The 20,985-nt window shown below is 35.5% G+C and overlaps 1 protein-coding gene across 4 annotated transcripts in view; it reads left to right on the top strand.

Annotated features, from left to right (window-relative positions):
- Positions 1 to 20,985, top strand: part of AUH (AU RNA binding methylglutaconyl-CoA hydratase) — a 162,879-nt gene that overhangs the window by 48,387 nt on the left and 93,507 nt on the right. For 2 of the 4 annotated variants that reach the window (XM_082657400.1, XM_082657398.1), the window contains one exon: positions 7,710 to 7,796. The exons of the other annotated variants lie outside the window; for them this stretch is intronic. In XM_082657400.1, the coding sequence (XP_082513526.1) occupies positions 7,710 to 7,796 (87 nt within the window). The remainder of the gene's footprint in view (positions 1 to 7,709; positions 7,797 to 20,985) is intronic. 4 annotated transcript variants of the gene reach the window in all.

Below are 20,985 nucleotides of genomic sequence, written 5' to 3'. Positions count from 1 at the left end.
ACTGAATTTTATTATACTTTCTCAGTAAGACCAGTGTGATCATACTATTTAATATTGTAACGTGGTTCACAACTTTACTTCCCTCTGCACTCTAGAGTCACACTTTCCTGTTATTTTTACTCCCAAACATTTATCACTTTTTATCTTGGTTATTTATTATATTTATTTTTTAGTATCTTTTTGTCCCCCTTGTTTAGAGACATAGTGTAAGAGGAGAGGGTGGGAGACAGAAAGACAGCCCTTTTGAGGAGTTTGGCTTTAAAAAAAGAGGAGAGAAATTGGTGGTAGCTGGAGCAGGTAATGTGTATGAAGTCAGGAATTTTTTTTGTCCTTTTTTTCCATTTGTTTTTTGGGCAGGAAAGTTGGATTTATTGGTGGGCATGAGTAAGGAAGGGAAAGCACCACGGCTTTCATGAGTGCAGGGTCTGCCTTTTGTCCAAGGGGCCCACGATTAGGGATGTATTTGACCCGTAGTCATCCAGGATGATCCACTTTTCTGCCACCATGTCTTCAGATTCATCCACTTGGAGATGTGGATCTTCTGGGGCCCAGAAACTTGAACTTGGCCCTGTGTGGGCCTTAATCACTTGCTCCTTGTTCTGCAGTTCGGTGCGGATGGACGTGATGACTTGGCCAGTGTGGACCCTGGCCACTGCGTGCTGGGGCTTTCCAAAGGCACCCTGTATACCTGTCTGGAGCCTAGATTGGGCAGAGCATGATGTCAGACATGAATGTCCACTGGTAAGGGCTGTCTCGAAGGTCCTTTAGGGCAACCCATATAAGCAACAGGCTGCATGCACTACCAAGGAAGCAGCTTTTTTTTTTTTTGTTAGTGCCTTAGTTATCTGTTTTTTTGTTTTTTTTTTTTTAACATCTTTATTGGAGTATAATTGCTTTACAATGGTGTGTGTGTGGCTGCTTTTTGCAGCCATTGCACACCAGGCCTCCACAGAGAAAAGAGGCCTGATTAGCTGCAGAAGGAATTTTTTTTAACGTAAATTTTTAAATTGAATTATAATATACATAGGGAAAATTGCACAAACTGTAAGTTAAATTTCTGCAAAATGAACTCACCTGTGCAATCACCACCCAAATTAAGAAATGAACACTACCATTACCAGCACACCATAATTCATCCGTTATGCTTCTTCCTATCATTAACCATCTCTCACCCGAAAGATAGTGGAGGTTTTTCTGATTTTTATTACCAAATACTAATTTTGCCTGTTTTCAAACTTTATGTAACTGGAATTATCCAGCATGTATCTTTTAAGGTTGACTTCTTCTCAACACGTTTGTGGGGTTCAGTATGTACTGTTCGTCTAGGAATAGTTATATTCATATTTGTCGGAATATTTCACAATTTATTCATTTTGCTGTTGATGAATGTTTGGGGTGTTGCTGGTTTCAACTATTCTGAATAATGCTTCTGTGAATATGCTTATACGTGTCCTTTAGTGTACATATCATGTGTTTCTGTTGGAGGTGTATACTTGGGATGGTGATTTTTTTTTTACCAGTTTTACTCCCAGCAGCATTAAATCAAAGTTCTCATTGCTCTATACCTTCACCAACACTTTAGCACTGTACTGCTTATAAAACTATCTGTGGTGTTTTTTTTTTTGTTTTTATTTGCGGTACGCGGGCCTCTCACTGTTGTGGCCTCTCCCGTTGCGGAGCACAGGCTCCGGACACGCAGGCCCAGCGACCATGGCTCACGGGACCAGCCGCTCCGCGGCATGTGGGATCTTCCCAGACCGGGGCACGAACCCGTGTCCCCTGCATCGGCAGGCGGACTCTCAACCACTGCGCCACCAGGGAAGCCCCAACTATCTGTGTTTGTAATCGGTGTTTCCTTGATGATTAGTCATGTTGTATTCCTTTTCATCTCTTTATTAGCCAGTGTTATATTCTCTTTCGTGAATTATCTGTATGAATCTTTTGCCTATATTTTATAGTTGGGTTATTTATATTTTTCTTCCTGATTTATAGTTCTTTACATGCACAGGACACATGTATTTAAGATACCATTTCCCACTCTTTTACTTGCATATTCACTCGCTTAATGATGTCCTTTGATGAACAGAAGTTTTTAATTTTAAAGAACTCTAGTGTTTTCCTTTTAAAAGTGTTGGAAAAACCTTTTAAAAATCTTTGTCTATACCAAAATCTTAAAGATATCTTTGGATATTTTCATTTAGAAGTTATTTGTTTTACCTTTCAGATTTAGGCTGTAATGCACTGATTTGTGTGTGTATATGATATGAAGGGTCAAGAATTGTTTTTCCCCATATGAACCTTCAGTGGTCCCAGCTCCATTTATTGGAATGTTCCAGCAGTGCCATCTTTGTCATAAATCAAGCAGGTCTTTTCTGGACTTGCTATTCTGTTCCATTGCTCTGTTTCTCTATCTTTGAGCCAGTGTCCCATTTTCTTAATTACTGTAGCTTTATAATACATCTTATTTTAATATAAATTCTCCAGCTTTTTCTTCTTCAAGATTATCTTGACTATTATTGGGCTTTTGCATATCCACTTTGTCAATTGCTAAAAAGCATTGGGATTTTGATTGGAACCACACCGAATCTATTAATTTGGAGAGAATTTACATCTTTTAGTATGGAATCTTCTAACACATGAAATGATATATTCCTCCATTTATTTAGGACTTTAATTTAGATTTTGTAGGTTTTTAGTGTCAAGATTTTGTACATCTTTTATTAGATTTATTCCTTGGCTCTTTGATCTTTGAATGTTAATATAAATGGTATCTTTTTAAAATTTCACAAATTTCTTTTGCTAGTACATAGAAAGTTGATTTTTTTAATATTGAACCTGTATCCAGCAACCTTACTAAATTCACTTATTTTTATGGTTTGTAAATTCTTTTGGATATTCCTCATGTATAATTAAGTCATCTGCTAATTATGCAGTTTTATTTTTTCCTTCTGTTCCTTGTAATTAAAAAAAATTTCTTATTACACAGACTAGTACATCTGTTCCCATCTGTAGAAGTGATAAAGAATACCTTTTCTCATTCTTGGTCTCTGAGAGGAAGTAATTGACCATTAAAGGTGGTGTTAGCTATAGGTATTTTGTAATTACTCTTTATAAAATCAAAAAGATTCTTTTCTTTGCTATGAATTTTTAATTAATGAGTGTTAATTAGAGAGGACACCAAAAGTACAAGTAATAAAATACAAAAAATTGATAAATTGGACTTCATTAAAATTAAACTTTGAAAAACCATCAAGAATCATCAAAAGGTAAGCCACAGGGAGAAAATATTGAATCATATTTCTGAAAAAGGACTTGCATGCAAGATATAACTCTTACAACCCAGTAAGAATAAAATAAATTATCCATCAAAAAAATGAGCAAAAGATTTGAATAGACATTTCACTCAAGAAACTGTATGAATGGCTAATAAGCACCTTGAAAAGATGCTAACCTCATTAGTCATTAGGGAAATGCAAATTTAAAACCATAATAAATACCACTTCATGTCCACTAAAATGGCTATGATAAAAGGGCAGACTAGTGTTGGTGACCTTGTAGGACAATAGAGACCCTTAGGCATTACTGATAGGAATGTAAAGTGGTGCAGCCACTACGGAAAACAGTGGCAGGTTTTTTTCCTTCTTTTCTTTTTTAAGTTAAATAGAAATTTACAATATAGCCCAGCAATTTCACTCTATCCAAGACAAGTGAAAAAATTTCTCTACACAAAGACTTGTATGCAGACGTTCATGGTAGTATTTTTCATAATAGCCAAAAAAGTAGAAACAACCCAAATGTCCATCAACCAATGAATGGATAAACAAAATGTCTGTCCCTACAATGAAATACTATTTGGTAATAAAAAGATAAAAAATACTGATTCATCTTTATATCATGGATGAACCTGAAAAACACTACACTGTGTGAAAGAAAGAAACAGAAGACCATATATTATATGAGTTTATTTGTATGAAATGTTCAGAAAAGGCAAAGTTATAGGAAAATATCAGTAGATTAGTTTGGGGCTAGAAGTGAGAACAGGGAGTGACTGCATATGGGTGTGAGGGACCTTTTCTGTGATAATGGAAATGTTCTAAAACTGGGTTGTGGTGATGGTTGTACAACTCTGTAAATTTACTTAAAAAATATTGAATTGTGTATTTTAAATGACTGAATTTTATTTTATGTAAATTATACCTCAGTGAAGATGTTAAAGAATGAGTGTTGAATTTTATCAACTACTTTTCTGACCCTACTGAAAATTTATGTTTTTCACCTTTCTCAATTACATAAATTTAAAAATTTCATAAATTAAAAAAATTAATATTAAAAATGTAAGTCCAGTCATAAATCTTGACTGAGTATAAATTGGTCTTGATATATTTTATTTATGTTACTACTAGGTATGATACACTGATACTTTGTTTAGGATTTTTTGAGACTTTATTTATGAGAAAAATTGGCCCGTCATGTTTTTTTCTTACAATGTTCTGTTCAAGTTTTTGTTTTGCTGTTCTCCATGTCAGCATTTTTAAGATTGATGGTAAATGTTTTTCATTATATGTTTGGAAGAATTTACTATTGGAGCCATATGGGCATGCAGTTTTCTTTGTAGGAAAGTTTTTAATTACATATTCAATTTCTTTAATATGTATTTGTGTTTTCAGATTTTCTGTTTCTTTGTCAGTTTTAATAAGTTGTGTTTTCCTAGGAATTTGTTCATTTCCTGTCGTTTTTCAAATCCTTTGGGCCAAAGTTTTTAATAATATTGTTTTATTGTCTGTAAAATCCTTAGTATTACCCTCCTTTTCATTCTCGATTGGGACTTGTGCCTTCTCTGATTATCTATGATGAGTCTTGCTAAAAGGTCTATTATTTATTTTAGTTTTTTTTTCAAAGAACCAACTATTTTGATTTTCTCTCGCACATTTGTTTTCTATTTAAAAGTTTTTTTTTGCTCCAGTTTCTACTTTGGGATTAATTTTTTCTGATTTTTTATTTCTTGATAGGAATATTTGAAAGGATATTTGACTGCTTGCTTTATCAGTTACTGTGTTAAAATCCACTGTGGTTGTAGACTTGGCAGTTTTTCATTTTAGTTCTGTTAGTTTTTGCTTTATGTATTTTGGGGCTGTCTTTTTTATGTATGCCAATTTAGAATTCTTATGGCTTTTTTAATGGATCATCATATTTATTATTATAAAATAACCCTCTAGTTTGAGTGATGTTTCTTGCCTTACTTCTCTTTTGTCAGAGATGAAGATAACTTTACAAGTTTTCTTTTGCTTAATGTTTGCAAGTTTTTTACCCTTTTAGCCAGTCTGTGCCCTTATATTTTAAGACGTATCACTTGTAAGGAGTATAAAATAAGCTTTAAAACTCTACTCTCATAATCTGCTTGAAGAATTCCCTGTAGCGTTTATTTTCACGTGGGTCTGCTGGTGACAAATTGTTGTTTGTGGGTGTGTGTGTCTGTGAGTGGGTGTGTAAAATGTCTTTATTTCACCATCATTTTGAAGGATAGGTTTGATTTGTTTGAAATTCTAGATTGGCAGTTATTTTCTTTCTTCACTTTAAAGATACTCATTTTCTGTCTCATACCATTGTGTGGATAAAGCTGCATTCCATAAGGAGACACATCTTCTACACTTCTCTGCTGGGACTAGTGTGCAGTTAATGGGCCACACGTGTTAAGAGCAAACCTTGATTCCCTTTAGGTCCTGGCATGGCTTCCAGCAGCCTAGTCTCTTTAACCTGAGTGTGGTTTTCAAAGCCTGCTGTGTGGTCACAGGGGCAGAATGTTGGTGAAAGCCCCCTATTGGAGCTCTAGTTAGAGCTGTGTTAGAGGGTACCCTAATGGTGCCCTGAGGCCAGAGGACGTGATGGATCCCATGATAGAGTTACAGGGGCTCCTTCAGGACCACCTCATCCAGAGTCCCTATGTGTCCCATCAGCTTTCAGTTCCTCATTGCTTTGGCTCCTCTTTCGTCTATTGCCTTCCCCCATACCACACTACATTTAGCTACTTTTATTAACCTATATGTGTTAGCTAACATGCACTAGGCAACATTTTATATTCTCAATTTAAAATTATATTCTTAATGTTAAATGACAGTGAGTTGAAACATTATTTCTTTAACAAATACATCCTACTAGTTTAGAATTCTTTTGACACTACTAACATTTTTCTTCCATGCTAAATTTTAATTCTCCATGGAAAAAATTATGAAGACATGTATCAGACATCCAAAAATCATGACTACCTACCATATTGAGTACCCACCACTTAACTTAAGCAACACAGTATTACAAATAAGATTGAAGTTCTCTGTGTCTATTGCCAATCACATCTCTCTCCCTCCCCCACAGAGGTCACCACCAATTGAATTTGGAATTTATCATTTCCATGTATGTTTTATATCCCTACATAGCATTCTTCTTTTAAAAACTTATTTAAATGGTTATTATCCTGTGTATCTTTCAGTAATTATATATAATGATAAATATATATTGTATTTATTTATATAATTGTAAATCCTGCAACATCATTAGATTTATCCATATTTATACTCTAATTCCTTCATTTTCATGCTGCACATATAACATTTTGTTGTATAAATATGTCCCAGTTTTATTATTAATCCTTTTAGTGGATATTTAGGTTTTTTCCACTTTTCTGCTATTTTTATACATGTTGTATTGAATGTTGTATGTATTTCCTTGGGCATATATTTGAGAGATTTTCTAGGGTATATATACCTAAGAACTGATGGGTTGTAGGATATGTGTTTTGTCAACTGCAGTTGTCACTTCCACAGGAAGTATATGGGCTCAGAATCAGCTGCTACTTGATGTTACATCTAGTCATGATCAATTTATAATGGGCTAATAAGAAAATAAGTAGCTGAGTATATACTATCTATGCTGTAATTTTACTTTGTTTTTTGTTTATTTTAATGGGGATACCTTTTCTCAATGAGTTTAATTTTATTAAAAAGAAGGTCTTTGTTGAGCCACAGAGTAAACAGTTTAATCCCTTAAGGAATTCCTTATGTTTATTTTTATCTGTTCCAAAGTTATGATTCTGTGATAAAGTCATAATTATGAAATTGTCTATTTGCATATACTTTCAAGCCAGTGATTCTCAAATGTGATCTGCAGTCACCAGGGTGGGCATCCATGAAGTCACAATGATTTTCATAGCAGGAAGGTGTGATTTGCCCTTTTCATTGGGTTGGCATTTGCACTGATGGGACAGCAGCAGTGGTGGATAGAACAGCCAGCATCTTTTCAAGAACCAAGAAAGTGGCATCAGTCTGTAATCATTTATGTTAACAGGAATGTGTTTATTTGTATTATTCAATGAAAAAATAAATATTTTAAAAATTTTGTTTCATTTTCTAATAGAATAACTATTGGTAGATATATATAATGTTAACAATGCCTCCTTCTCTAAGAGTATAAAGGGGTTCTGAGACCATGAAGTTTGAGAAGCATTACTTTAAGCACATGGTAGATACATGAACAAACAAATATTATATTCAATCTGGTGCTGGTCTTTGGGAAGGAAAACTTAGATACTGTAATTCCTTTGATAGATAAATCTAGTCTGTCTTCAAGTTATATATAAATCTTAAGTAAATGTTCAGTTTGTTGCCTTAAAATTTTGTTTATAACTAGATTATATTTGTAAATAAAATACTTTGTAGGTGCTGACCTTAAGGAAAGAGTCAAAATGAATTCCAGTGAAGTTGGTCCTTTTGTCTCCAAAATAAGAGCAGTGATTAATGAAATCGGTAAGCACAATTAAATTCTCCTTTTAGCATGCTGAAGGTGACCTTAAATGTCAGATTTTAAAAGTTGCACATTGTCTTTATGTATAAGCTTTGGCTAAAATATTTATATGGTTAGATAGTCATGACCTATAGCTGGTTGTAAAACAGCATGTAATATATTTAATTTGAAAAGTTGTGAAAATTTTTTTTATAATTAAAGATGCCTCCTATTTATGATGACATGGCATATAGAGGTAATTATTAGAAAACAAAGAATAATTTGGCATAAGCCTTTGACATAAGTATTTATATTTCTTAAATAGTTGCATACACAGACATATTTATAGATTGGGATTTTTTTTGTTTTTTACATAAACGGGATCATACTATCTCCTTAGAATTATAAATTTCTGTGTAGTGTTTATATTTCAGTATATATCAATTTATTATTAATACTCTTTAATACATTACTACATAGTAATCCATAGCATAGTTTATCCAAAATTTGAAACTATTTCTTCATTAATGAACACTTAGGATGTTTTTGTTGTTTTGTTTTTGTGGGGTTTTGCCATTTTTGTTATTTATAATAAAGCAGTGATTATCTTTGTACAAAGTCTTTTAGAACATTAGTATGTATATTTGTAAGATTGCTAAACATGGTATTGCAGTTCTAAGTATCATGTGTTCATTTTACATTTTAATAAATCCTACCAGATTATGTTGCAAAAAGATGGTAATAATTTATATTCCCATCAATCACATGACAGTACCTGTTTCCTTATAGTCTTGTAGCATTTAATGTTGTTATTTTTTAAGTTTGCCAGAGTTGAAGAAAAAAATAATCTTAGCATTTTAATTTTCACTTTCTCAGATGCTAGTATATCTTTTCAGATTAGACTTGCTTTTCCCCTCCTGTAAATTGCCTTTTCACATTCTTTATCCTCTTTTCTATAGCATTATTTAATAACTATTTACCTAAAGCCAATTTTGTATTAATCTTTTGTTGTTAAATTTATTACAGGTATTGCCTCTTAATGTTCCACCCTAATTCACTTCTAGGAGCTTTAATATCTAGAGGGTACAAAGTTCCCGTCATTATTATTTTTCTTTTTTCCTTGAAGATTTTCTTTGCTAATTCTCACACATCAACTCTTCCAAATGAGTTTAGAATTATTAATTTTAAAGTGAAGAAGAAAAATACTCTTATGAGACTTCGATTGGAATTTCTATAAATCTTGTTTTTAAAGAATTGACATTTTTATGATACTAAATCTTTCCATCCATGATATGCATGGCTCTTATTTTGAGGGGGTGGTCATTCATGTTTTAATGTTCGTCAAAGAAGTTTTCTTCACATTGGCTTTGTCTTGTATCTTTTTTCCCCCTCAGATTTATCCCTAGCTATTTTATAGCATTTATTCCTTTGAATGGGATCTTTTCACCATACTTCTGATGAAGTCTGGTTATTGTTGTAGGTCCGTAGGAAATTTGGTAAATTTTATGTGCTTGTACTTGTATAAGCCATTGTTTTTTCTCAATTAATTTTCTTGTGTTTTCCAGAAAGCAAAAAAAGTTCATTATATATAAAAAATGCAATTTTAATCTCTTCTGTTTCCAGCATTTTAATCTTAACATATTTTTCATATATTCTCACATTGGCTAAGGTTCTTGGTACAATATTCAGCTGTTGAAGGGATCATGTTCATCCTTACCTTTATTTGAGTTTAATGAATGCTTTTAATATTTTGCCGATAAATATCAAGTTCAGAGAGTTTTCTACTATTTCAACTTCTTTAGGAGTTTGCTACTCTTTTCTAATCGAGAATAAGGGTTAAAGTTTGTCAGCTGCCTTTTTGTTATGTGTCAGGATGGTATATATTAAAATTTGTCTCAGATTTTATTATACTGAATTGTATTAATAGTCTTACTGATGCTGCACTGGCCTTGTATTAGTAGAATAAACACTACCTGGTCATTGTGGTTCGTGGTTATGGTGGTTTTTAATATATACTGCTGGATTTAATTTTATATATTTTGATATAAACATAAACGAGATGGGAATCTTCTAATTTTGTTTTTTGTGTTACCCTTTCTGGTTTGGTATCATGTTTATACAACCTTCATAGAATGAAGTGAAAAGTTTTTCACCTTTTTCTGTACTATACAGGGAAATCATCTGTTATTTGAAAGATTAGAATTTGACCATGTGGCATCTTTTGGGGTCTTGTGTGGTTTTGTTATTGTTGTTTCCTTTTTTTTTAGAGCTAAGTTTTTAAAAAATATATGTGTTTTGGTTTCTAGAATGTTTCTTGTCACCTTCATGACTTTTGTTTATCCTCTGCCAGTGTTATTGAAGACTCTCCTCTGCTTCTCTCTCCAGCTTCAACCATATGGTGAGATAGATGTCTTCTGAGGCAGAGCATGGATTTGGTTTCCATGTTGGTCAGAGAACTTGATCTTGGAAGTAGAAGTTGATGCTATCTGTAACTCTCTATATATGCTGGGATGAATGGCTAAGACTGGTTCAGTTATAAACATTACGTTGATGTTTGTTCCCAGCCTCTTTCTATTTTATTGAATCTGAAATTGGAATTTTTCTGATGCTTTTTAAATGAAGAACTACTTTTTTTGTAGTAGATTTTTCTTTTCACTGGTTGAAGCTGTACTATTTCTGTTCTGGATCCTGATCCAGTACTCTTTTTCCTATTCCATGAGTTCCCTAATATTAGGTAATGATACTTTTCACTACAGCATTACAATGGACATAAAATTTTTAAGATGTCTTTGGTGGTGACTTAGTGAGACTTTGAAGGGCAGGTAAAAACTGTCTTGATCAAATTTGTTCGTTTAGTACATTAAACCAGGGGCTAGGAAACTTTTTCTTAAAGGGACAGATAGCAGATATTTTCGGCTTTGCAGGGGTATTATGGTCTCTATTGCAGTAACTCAACTTTTCTTTTTTTTAAAGACTTTATTTTTCAGGAGTAGTTTTAGGTTCACATCAAAATTTAGGGGTGGGTAAAGAGATTTCTCATATATCCCCTGCCACCACAATATGCATAGTCTCCCCCCCCTCATTATTAATATCTCACACCAGAGAGGCACATTGGTTACAGCTGATGAACTTATGTTGACACATTATAATTACCCAAGTCCATAGTTTATGTTAGGGTTCACTCTTGGTGTTTTACATTCCATGGGTTTGAACAAATGTAAAATGACATGTACCCATCATTATAGTGTTGTCCAGAGTGTTTTCACTGCCCTAAAAATCCTCTGTGCTTGACTTATCCGTCCCTTCTGCCCTCTCTGGCAACCATGTTTTACTTTCTCCATATTTTTCCATCATATAGTTGGAATCATGTAATATGTAGCTTTTTCAGATTGGCTTCTTTCACTTAGTAACATGCATTAAAGTTTTCTCCATGTCGTTTCATGCCTTGATAGCTCATTTCTTTTTATTGCTGAACAATATTCCACTGTATAGATGTATCACAGTTTCTCCATTTACCTACTGAAGGACACCTTGGTTGCTTCCAGGTGTTTGCGACTATGAATAAAGCTGCTATATACATCTGTGTGCAGATTTTTGAGTGGACGTGTTTTCAACTCCTTTGGGTAACTACCAAGGAGCACGATTGCTGGATCATGTGGTAAGAGTCTGTTTAATTTTATAGGAATTTGCCAAACTGTCTTCCTAAGTGGCTGTACCATTTTGCCTTCCTACCAGCAGTAAATGAGTTTCTGTTCTGTTGCTCTACATCCTTGCCAGCATTTGGCGTTGTCAGTGTTCCAGATTTTGGCTATTCTAATAGGTGTGTAGTGGTAGATCGTAGTTGATTTAATTTGCATTTCCGTGATGACATATGACGTGGAGTGTCTTTTCATAGGCTTATTTACCATCTGTATATATTCTTTGGTGAGGTGTTTATTAAGGTCTTTGGCTCAGTTTTTAATTGGATTGTTTTCTTATTGTTGAGTTTTAAGAGTTCTTTGTATATTTTAGATAATATTCCTTTATCAGGTATGTCTTTTGCAAATACTTTGTCCTAATCTGTTGCTTGTCTTCTCATTCTCTTGACGTTATCTTTCGTAGTGCAGAAGTTTTTTATTTTATTAGGGTCAAACTTATCCATTATTTCTTTCATGGATTGTGCCTTTGGTGTTGTATTTAAAGAGTCATTGTCATACCCAAGGTTTCTAGGTTTTCTCCTATGTTATCTTATAGGGGTTTGATGGTTTTGTGCTTTACAGTTAGATCTGTGATCCATTTTAAGTTAATTGTTGTGGGGTGTAGGTCTGTGTCTAGATTCATGTTTTTGCCTCTGGATGTCCAGTTGTTTCAGCACTATTTGTTGAAAGGACTATCAGTGTTCCATTATATTACCTTTATTCCTTTGTCAAAGATCAGTTGACTGTGTTTATGCAATCTGTTTCTGTGTTCTGTTCCTTTATTTATTTGTCTATTCTTTTGCCAGTAACCGCACTGTCTTCAATTACTGTAGCTTTATAGTGACTCTTGACATTGGTTGCTGTCAGTCCTCCAATTTTGTTCTCTTTCAATATTGTGTTGGTTATTCTGGCTCTTTTGCCTCTCCATATAAATTTTAGAATCAGTTTGTGAATATCCACAAAATAACTTGCTGTGCTTTTGATTGAGAATTGCATTGCATAGATTAAATTGGGAAGAATCTACATCTTGACAATATCGAGTTTTCCTATCCATGAACACAGAATTTCTTCTCTCTATTTAGTTCTTCCTTGATTTCAAGCATTAGTTTAATTTCCTCATATAGATCTTGTACATATGTTGTTAGATTTATATCTTAAGTATTTCATTATTTGGGGTCTTAGTGTAAGTGATATTGTGTCTTTAATTTCAAATTCCACTTGTTCGTTGTTGGTATATAAAAGAATGATTGACTTATTGTATATTTACCCTGTGTCCTGCAACCTTGGTATAATTGCTTATTTGTTCCAGGAATGTTTTTGTTAATTCTTTCAGGTTTCTGCACATCATGCATGAAAATATATTTTGCAAACAAAGCCAGTTTAATGTCTTCCTTCCCAGTCTGTATTACCTTTTATTTCCTTTTCTTGTCTAATTGCATTAGTAAGGACTTCTACCATGATGTTGAAAAGGACTAGTGACAGGAGACATCCTTGTCTTGTACCAGCTACTCAACTTTGACATACAGTGCTCAAGCAGCCACAATGTGTAAAAAAATGTGTGTTTTTCTGTTACAGTAAAATTTCATGCACAGTGAAATTTGAATTCCATATAATTTTTATAGATTATGAAATAGTATTTTAAATAGATTTTTTTCTACCTATTTAAAGATAGAAAAACCATATTAGCTCACAGGTTGTGCTGAAGCAGACACATGGCCTGATTTCTTTCCTTTCTCCCTCTCACCTGCCCTTTCTCTCTCTCTCTCCCTCCCTCACTGCCATCCATCTATCCATCCATCTCAGATGTCTTCTAGCTTTTTTATTTTTTCTGTTTTTTAGAATTAATTCTAGTCTTCCACTTTTTAAATTTATATATTTAAAAAAATCTACTGACTTTCAGTTCTAATTTGGATACATTGCTTCACGCTTGGCTCAGGGCTTTTCATTGGTTTTTGCTTTTCAGAGATGAAAGGTTTTAAGGCCTGTGTATCCTTTGATAGGGGTCCTAAGATATTCTTCATGGAAACAGAGCATAAAGCTTACAGATGAGTTGGAGGGTGAAGGGAGTAGTAAGAAAAACAAAACAAAACAAAAACCAAAAGAAAGTTCATCAGATCCATAAAAAATATAAAAAGAAGCATAATCTTAGGACAAATTAAATAGTAAGATGTTGAAATAAGTAAAGTAATTACCATTAATGTCAGTTGATTAAACTTGCTGTTGACAGAGATGTTTAGATCTAATTAAAAAATGTAAATAGGCTGTGTATTGTTAATAATAGCCACATCTGGTATAGTTCTTTTTATGCCAGGAGATGACTAACCAAAGGAAAGAGGTATATAGATATATACTTTGAGATAAAAAGGATTATTAGTAAGATAGTCACTGCATATGATAAAAGTTTAAATTTCTTAGGAAATGTCATACTGAACTTGTATGCACCTGAAAACAAAGATCTGAAAATGTACAAATAAAGCTATATTGGATGTATATAGGAGAAACTGTCAAATCCTCTGTCATTGTGGATAATTGCAACCCATCTCTCCCAACTTATCAATGAGGTCAAAAGACAAAGCTTAAAAATAAAGATTTGAACAACCTGAGTACCAAGTTTGGTTTAATATACTCTTAACCCCAGATTAGAGTGTATGTATACTTCTCATGAACATGTGAAATATTTATAAAAAGGTATCATGTGCTGGATCCTAAAATCTTCATTAAATTTCATAATGCAGTCTACAGCAACATGGATGGACCTAGGTATTATCATATTAAGTGAAGTAAGTCAGAAAGAGAAAGACAAATATCATATGATATCACTTATATGTGGAATCTAAAATATGATACAAATGAACTTACTTACAAAACAGACTCACAGACATGGAAGAGAAACTTATGGTTATCAAATGGGAAGGGAGTGGGAGGTATAAATTAGGAGGTTGGGATTAGCAGATACAAACTATTGTTTGTAAAATAGATAAACAACAAGGCCCTACTATATAGCACAGGGAGCTATATTCAATACCCTGTAATAAACCATAATGGATAAGAATGTAAAAAAGAATATATATATATATATATCTCTCTCTATATATATATTTACAATGTTGTGTTAGTTTCTGGTGTACAGCCATCCTACACTGGGAAGACAAGACCCCAGAATGTTTGGCTTTGAAGGCCAGCAGTGCTTACTTTTGGGAGAGCCAGAGGGCTGTGGGAAATAGAGACTCCACTCTTAAAGGGTACACACACAATCTTGCATCCTCCAGGACCTAAGGCAGAAGCAGTAGTTTGAGAAGAGTGTGATTCAGATGCAACTGCTGATCTTGGAGATCCTTCTGGAGAGGCAGGAGGCAACTGCAGCTCACTCTGAAGACATAGACACTGGTGGCAGACATTTCTGGGAAGTCATTCTACCATTAGGACACTGATGCTGGCAAGCACCAATTTGGAATTCTCCCTTTAGCTTATTAGCTCCAGGACCTGGCCCCACCCACCAGCCTTTCACAACCAGTACTGGGATGCCTCAGGCAAAGCAACTAGCTGGGCTGGACACAGCCCCACCCACCAGCCTGCCAGCTGCCTTAAGACTCCCTGAGCCCACAGCCATCCTGGGACCTGGCCCTGTCCACCAGAGGGCCCAGGACCAAGCCCTGCACAGTCCCGGCACTAGTCCCTCCACCTGAGGGCCCTGCAGCTAGAGACCCTAGGACTTGGCTGTACACACCAGTTGGCCAGCACTAACCCTAGACCAACATTACCAGCCAGTAGACAGGCACCAGCCCCAGGTCACCTTGGGCCCCATCCCTGCCCACCAGCAGGTTGATACACCAACTCCAGGACCTCCAGGACCCTGCAGCCAGAGACTCTGGGACCTGGCTTTGCCCACTAGTGGGCCGGCACTAGCCCCAGACCGACTTTACCAACTCGTTTGCAGGACCTGCCCTGGTGCACCCCACCCCCCATCCCACCCTAGGCCCTGGTACTGGTCCTGCCCACTAGCAAGCCAACACCAGCTCCAAGACACCTTGGACCCCTCAGCAGGCCTCTCTAGGATCCAGCCCCACTCACCAACAGGACGACACCATCTTTGGGACACCCTGGGCCCTGTAGCCAGGTGTGTCAAGATCTGGCGCCACTCACCAGCAGATCAACATTAGATCCAAGGACCCAAGTCCTGTAACCACCCACCCTGAAACCTGGCTCTGCCCACCAGTGAGCCAACATTAGCCTCGGGACCCCTTGGGGATCCACAGCCAGCTGCCTTGTGACCCAGCCCTACCCAGCAGCAGCTGACAGCCTCTACATAAGGCAGGACCTGGCAACCAACTGAACTGGGGGTCAGCCATGCCTGCCAGACCATTCAAAGTGGTCAGCTTGCTATAACAGAAGGGCCTGTGCAGTCTCCATAACGGGCACCCCTGGAGCATACAGCTCTGGTGACCAGATAGGAAGGAGTGTGCTGCTGGAACAGATAGGCCATCTCCTACTAAAGGGCAGTTCTCCAAGGTCAGGAAATGTAACCGAACTACCAAATATTGATACATAGCAAAGAAATCAGGAGAAGATTGGATGAACAGAGTGAAAACATAGAAGTTTTTAACGAAGAGTATAAAATATAAAATGACTAAACAGAGGTTAAGAATGTAATAACTGAAAGAAAAAATACACTAGAAGGAATCAACAGTAGATTAGATGATACAGAGGAACAAATTAGCTAGAAGATGGAGTAGTGGAAATCAATGAAGCTGAAGAAAAAGAAAAAAAGAATAAAAAGAAATGAGGACAGTTTAAGAGACTTGTAGGACAACATCAAGCATACTAACATTTGCATTATAGGGGTCCCAGAAGGAGAAGAGAGAAAGGGGAAGAGAACGTATTTGAAGACATAATAGCTGAAAACCTCCCTAACCTGGGATGGGAAACAGACATCCCCAGGCCCAGGAAGCACAGAGAGCCCCAAACAGCATCAACCCAAGAAGGACCACACCAAGATACAATTCATTGTATTATTAAAACGGTAAAAACCAAAACTAAAGAGAGAATAGAGAATATTAAAAGCAGCAAGGAAGAGTAACAAGTTACCTAAAAGGGAACTTCCATAAGATTATCAGCTGACTTCAGCAGAAACCCTGCAGAGCAGAAAGTAGTGGCATGATATACTTAAAGTGATGCAAGGGAAAAACCTACAACCTAAAATACCCACAAGGCTTTCATTCAGATTTGATGTAGAGGTCAAAACTTTTACAGACAAGAAAAGCTTTTAGCACTACCAAACCAACTTCACAAGAAACGTTAAAGGGATTTCTGTAAGTGAAAAAGAAAAGGCCATTTTTTTTTAAACATCTTTATTGGAGTATAATTGATTACAAGGATGTGTTAGTTTCTGCTGTATAACAAAGTGAATCAGCTATACATATACATATATCCCCATATCTCCTCCGTCTTGCGTCTCCCTCCCACCCTCCCTATCCCACCCCTCTAGGTGGACACAAAGCACCGAGCTGATCTCCCGGTGCTATGTGGCTGCTTCCCACTAGCTATCTGGTTTTTATCATGATGGATGATGGAATAAAAACAACCATCTAGAGAAATAGCAGTATTTTTGAGAAGGGGAAAAATTGTAACCTGGAGTGATTTTCACTGCAAGAATAAACATTTCAGGCATGATAAAATTTTAATATGATAATGTCAACAGGTAAAAGAATGTTAGAGAATTCAAGATAATTAAGTTATAAGAACGTCATCTGATCTGTATTTCAGAATTCCAAGACCCTTTGCTCAGCTCTCTGCAGCCACCGTCCAAAGGGCAGTTGTTCAACTATCTGTCAGGGCTCATCCTGAAAAGACACTGGGAAAAATGAAAACATGAGGAGAGGGTTTTGGGCAGTACTTTTTTTTTTTTGTCTTTAGATAGATTAGTAAGGGAAAGGGGTTGCTAATTTAGCATTGTCTGGGATTCTAATAATATCCCCGCGATCCTGGAGACCACATTAGCTGGTTTTGGAATTTACCTACAAGAAAACAAATTTACTTTTCTAAAATAGACCCGACCAGCAGGCCCATATATTCATTGATCCATGAACATTGTCACTCCAGGGAGCCTCCTTAGATCCTTGTTAAATTTCCATATATGACTCGCAGTCTTCCTCTAAAGCCAGCTCTGACCATCCCTCCTTGAATCTTGGTCAGTTGGACGTTCTGCTTACTTGTCCAAAGGGTAATAAACACACCTCAAAATAAATTAAAAAAAAAAGGTCACAACTAGAAATGTGAAAATTATGAAAGAAAAAAATATCATTGGTAAAGGCAACTATATAGTAAAGGTAGTAAATCAACCAAATACAAAACTAGTAGGAAAGTTAACAGATGAAAGTAGTAAAATTACCTATATCCACAATAAGTAGTAAAGGGATACATAAAACAAAAAGATGTAAAATATGATGTCAAAACAGTAAATATTGGGGTGGATGGAAATGCAGGGTTGTTAAAATGCATTTGAACTTAAGAGGGGCGCAGCTTAAAATAAATTACTTAATACATATATAATGGTATACATAAACCTCATGGTAACCACAAACCAAAAATTTATAATAGTTACACACACACAAAACAAGAAAGGAATCCAAGCATAACACTAAAGGTAATCATCAAATCACAAGGGAAGAGAGCAAAAAAAAAGAACAAAAAACAACTACAAAAACAACCCAAACACAATTTTAAAAATGGCAGCAATTACTTACCCATCAATAATCACTTTACATGTAAGTCAAAAGATATAGATAAACAAAATTGATAAACCTTTAGCCAGACTCATCAAGAGAAAAAGCGAGGGGCCAAATCAATAAAGTCAGAAATGAAAAAGGTGAATTTATAACTGACACCACAGAGATGCAAAGGATCATAAGAGATTACTGTGAACAATTTTTCACCAATAAAATGGACAACCTAGAAGAAATGGAAAAATTCCTGTAGATGTACAATCTCCCAACATTGAACCAGGAAGAAATAGAAAATATCAACAGACTAGTTACCAGTAATGATATTGAATCCATAATAAAAAGACTCCCAACAAACTATAGTCTAGGACTAGACAACTTCACAGGTGAATTCTACCAAACATTTAGAAAAGCGCTAGCACCTACTCTTTGTGAACTATTACAAAATATTTGCAAAGGAAGGAATGTTTCTGAACTCATTCTACGAAGCCAGCATCACCTTGATACCAAAACCAGACAAAGATACCACATTAAAGTCATGTGTTTTTCTCAGTAGATTGATAAAAAGAATGAGAGATGTCAAATCTATCATAGATAAAACTAAAGGTAAACTAGGAATAGAAGGGAGCTTTCTTAGCCTGGTGTTTCTTAGTAAAATGTAAAAGTGGTCTCCTAAAATCAGGAAAAAGACAGGAGGCCTGCAATCACCACCTCTATTCAACATTGTTCTGAAAATCCTGGCATTTGTGGAAAGGCAGGAAATAGAAATAAAATAATGACTGAAAAAGAAGAAATGTAACACTATCTTTCTCAAGTGATTGTCTCTATTGAAAATCTAAAAGGATCCACAAATTATTAGAAATAACGAGTATTGCAAGATGGCTGAATATAAGATCCATATTAAAAAATAATCAATTGCCTTTTTTCCAATAGCAACAGACAAAAGATATCAGTCAGAAAAAGATATTATTGACAGTAGGAAGAAAAATGTATCTAGAAACATATGCAGGCTGTATGGAAAAATTATGAAACATTATTGTAAGACATTAAAAAATTAAATAGAGACATTATCTTCTTGAATAGGAAGATTCAGTATCTAAAAGATGATTCTCACAAATGATTCAATGTACAGATTTAACTTAAAAGTACATTAATTTTGTGAGAAACTTGATGAGCATAAAGAGGCCCCAGGGCTTCCCTGGTGGCGCAGTGGTTGAGAGTCCGCCTGCCGATGCAGGGGACACGAGTTCGTGCCCCGGTCCAGGAGGATCCCACGTGCTGTGAAGCGGCTGGGCCCGTGAGCCGTGGCTGCTGAGCCTGCACGTCCGGAGCCTGTACTCCGCAGTGGGAGAGGCCACAACAGTGAGAGGCCCGCGTACCGCAAAAAAAAAATAAAAAGAGGCCCCCAAATAGCCGAACATTTCTAAAGAAGAAGAAAATGAGAGTCCTTGCCTTATTAGTACTCAAGACTTATTTTAAAGATATGGAAGTTAAGATGGTATATTACTGACTTTGGGATAGACAAATTGACCGATGGAGTGGAATATAGAACCCAAAACAGACCCACAAAAGTAGGGGAACTGATAAGGAGAGAGAAGGCATTGAGGACACTGGGGACGGCAAAGATTTGACTACATTTATGAGGTAAAACAAACTTATATGATCTTGATGGAGTGAAAAATTTCTTAAACACAAAATACAAAACAAAAGGAAAGGTTGATAAGTTCTATGAAATTAAGAACATCCGTTCATTAAAAGACACTGTGAAGAAAGGAGAAAGAAAAGCCACAAACTGGGAGAAAAGACTTGAAACACATAGCTGTCAAAGGATTCGTGTATATATACATGCAGACATGGATCAACACGTGCATACATACATGCAGCCAGGAAGTCAATAAGACAGAAAAATGTTTCACACAAGAGGAAAGGGAAATCGGAAGTAAACATATGGAAAGATGATCAACCTCATATGCAATCACAGAAATGCAGATTAATACCACAGTGGGATGCTATTTTGTATTTACCAGATTAACCGAAAATTCTTATGCCTGACATTACCAAAGTTAGCGGGGTAGTGGATCACCAGGAAGTTTTTATACATTTTCCATGGGAGTATAAATTGGTGTAACTGGTTAGGAAAAGTTTGTTGGTGCTATCTTACAAAGTTGGGCATCCACATCCCAAAAGAGTCAATAGTTCACATTTTTATGGGGTATTTACCTAGAAGGGTGACTTTAAGACTGTTTTTACTAGACAGTAACAAATATACTTACAATTTGGTCCAGTAAACACATAGGGGTGGGTGGGTATCAAAGATTCATGAAATAATCACCTTTCTTTGTGCATTGCAGTTTGATACTATCCTATTTTATTTTTAAAACTTCCTGATTTTGGTCTTCTAATGAGTGGTTTGCTACTTAGAGTTTGAAACAGCACTATGCTATAGGCATTTTGCACGTGTCCAGGGAAACTACTTATATTAGGATATAAGAAAAATACTGTTTATAGTAGCAATATTGTTCATAGTAAAAAGCTAAAAACAAACAAATATCAATGACGGGAATGGATAGATGTTTTGGTATATTTGTTGGACATGGGCAGCCTTGCAAATAAATAACTTACACATGTAGCAGCAAAGATAAATCTTTGAAAAATGTTGAATTAAAACAACATATAATATTTTGTAAAACTAAAAGCAATACAAAACAGTATATAGTTTAGAGATGTGTAAATGCAATGAAATCACATACATATACACGCACACACAGAGGAAAAATATGAGAATGATAAACACAGACTTCGGTGATTAACTTTGG

The sequence above is a fragment of the Grampus griseus genome, assembly GCF_964374135.1.
Source record: "Grampus griseus genome assembly, chromosome: 6".
Taxonomy (NCBI): Eukaryota; Metazoa; Chordata; class Mammalia; order Artiodactyla; family Delphinidae; genus Grampus; species Grampus griseus.
Note: the sequence above shows the minus strand (reverse complement) of the source record. Positions and strands in the feature narration are given on the sequence as shown.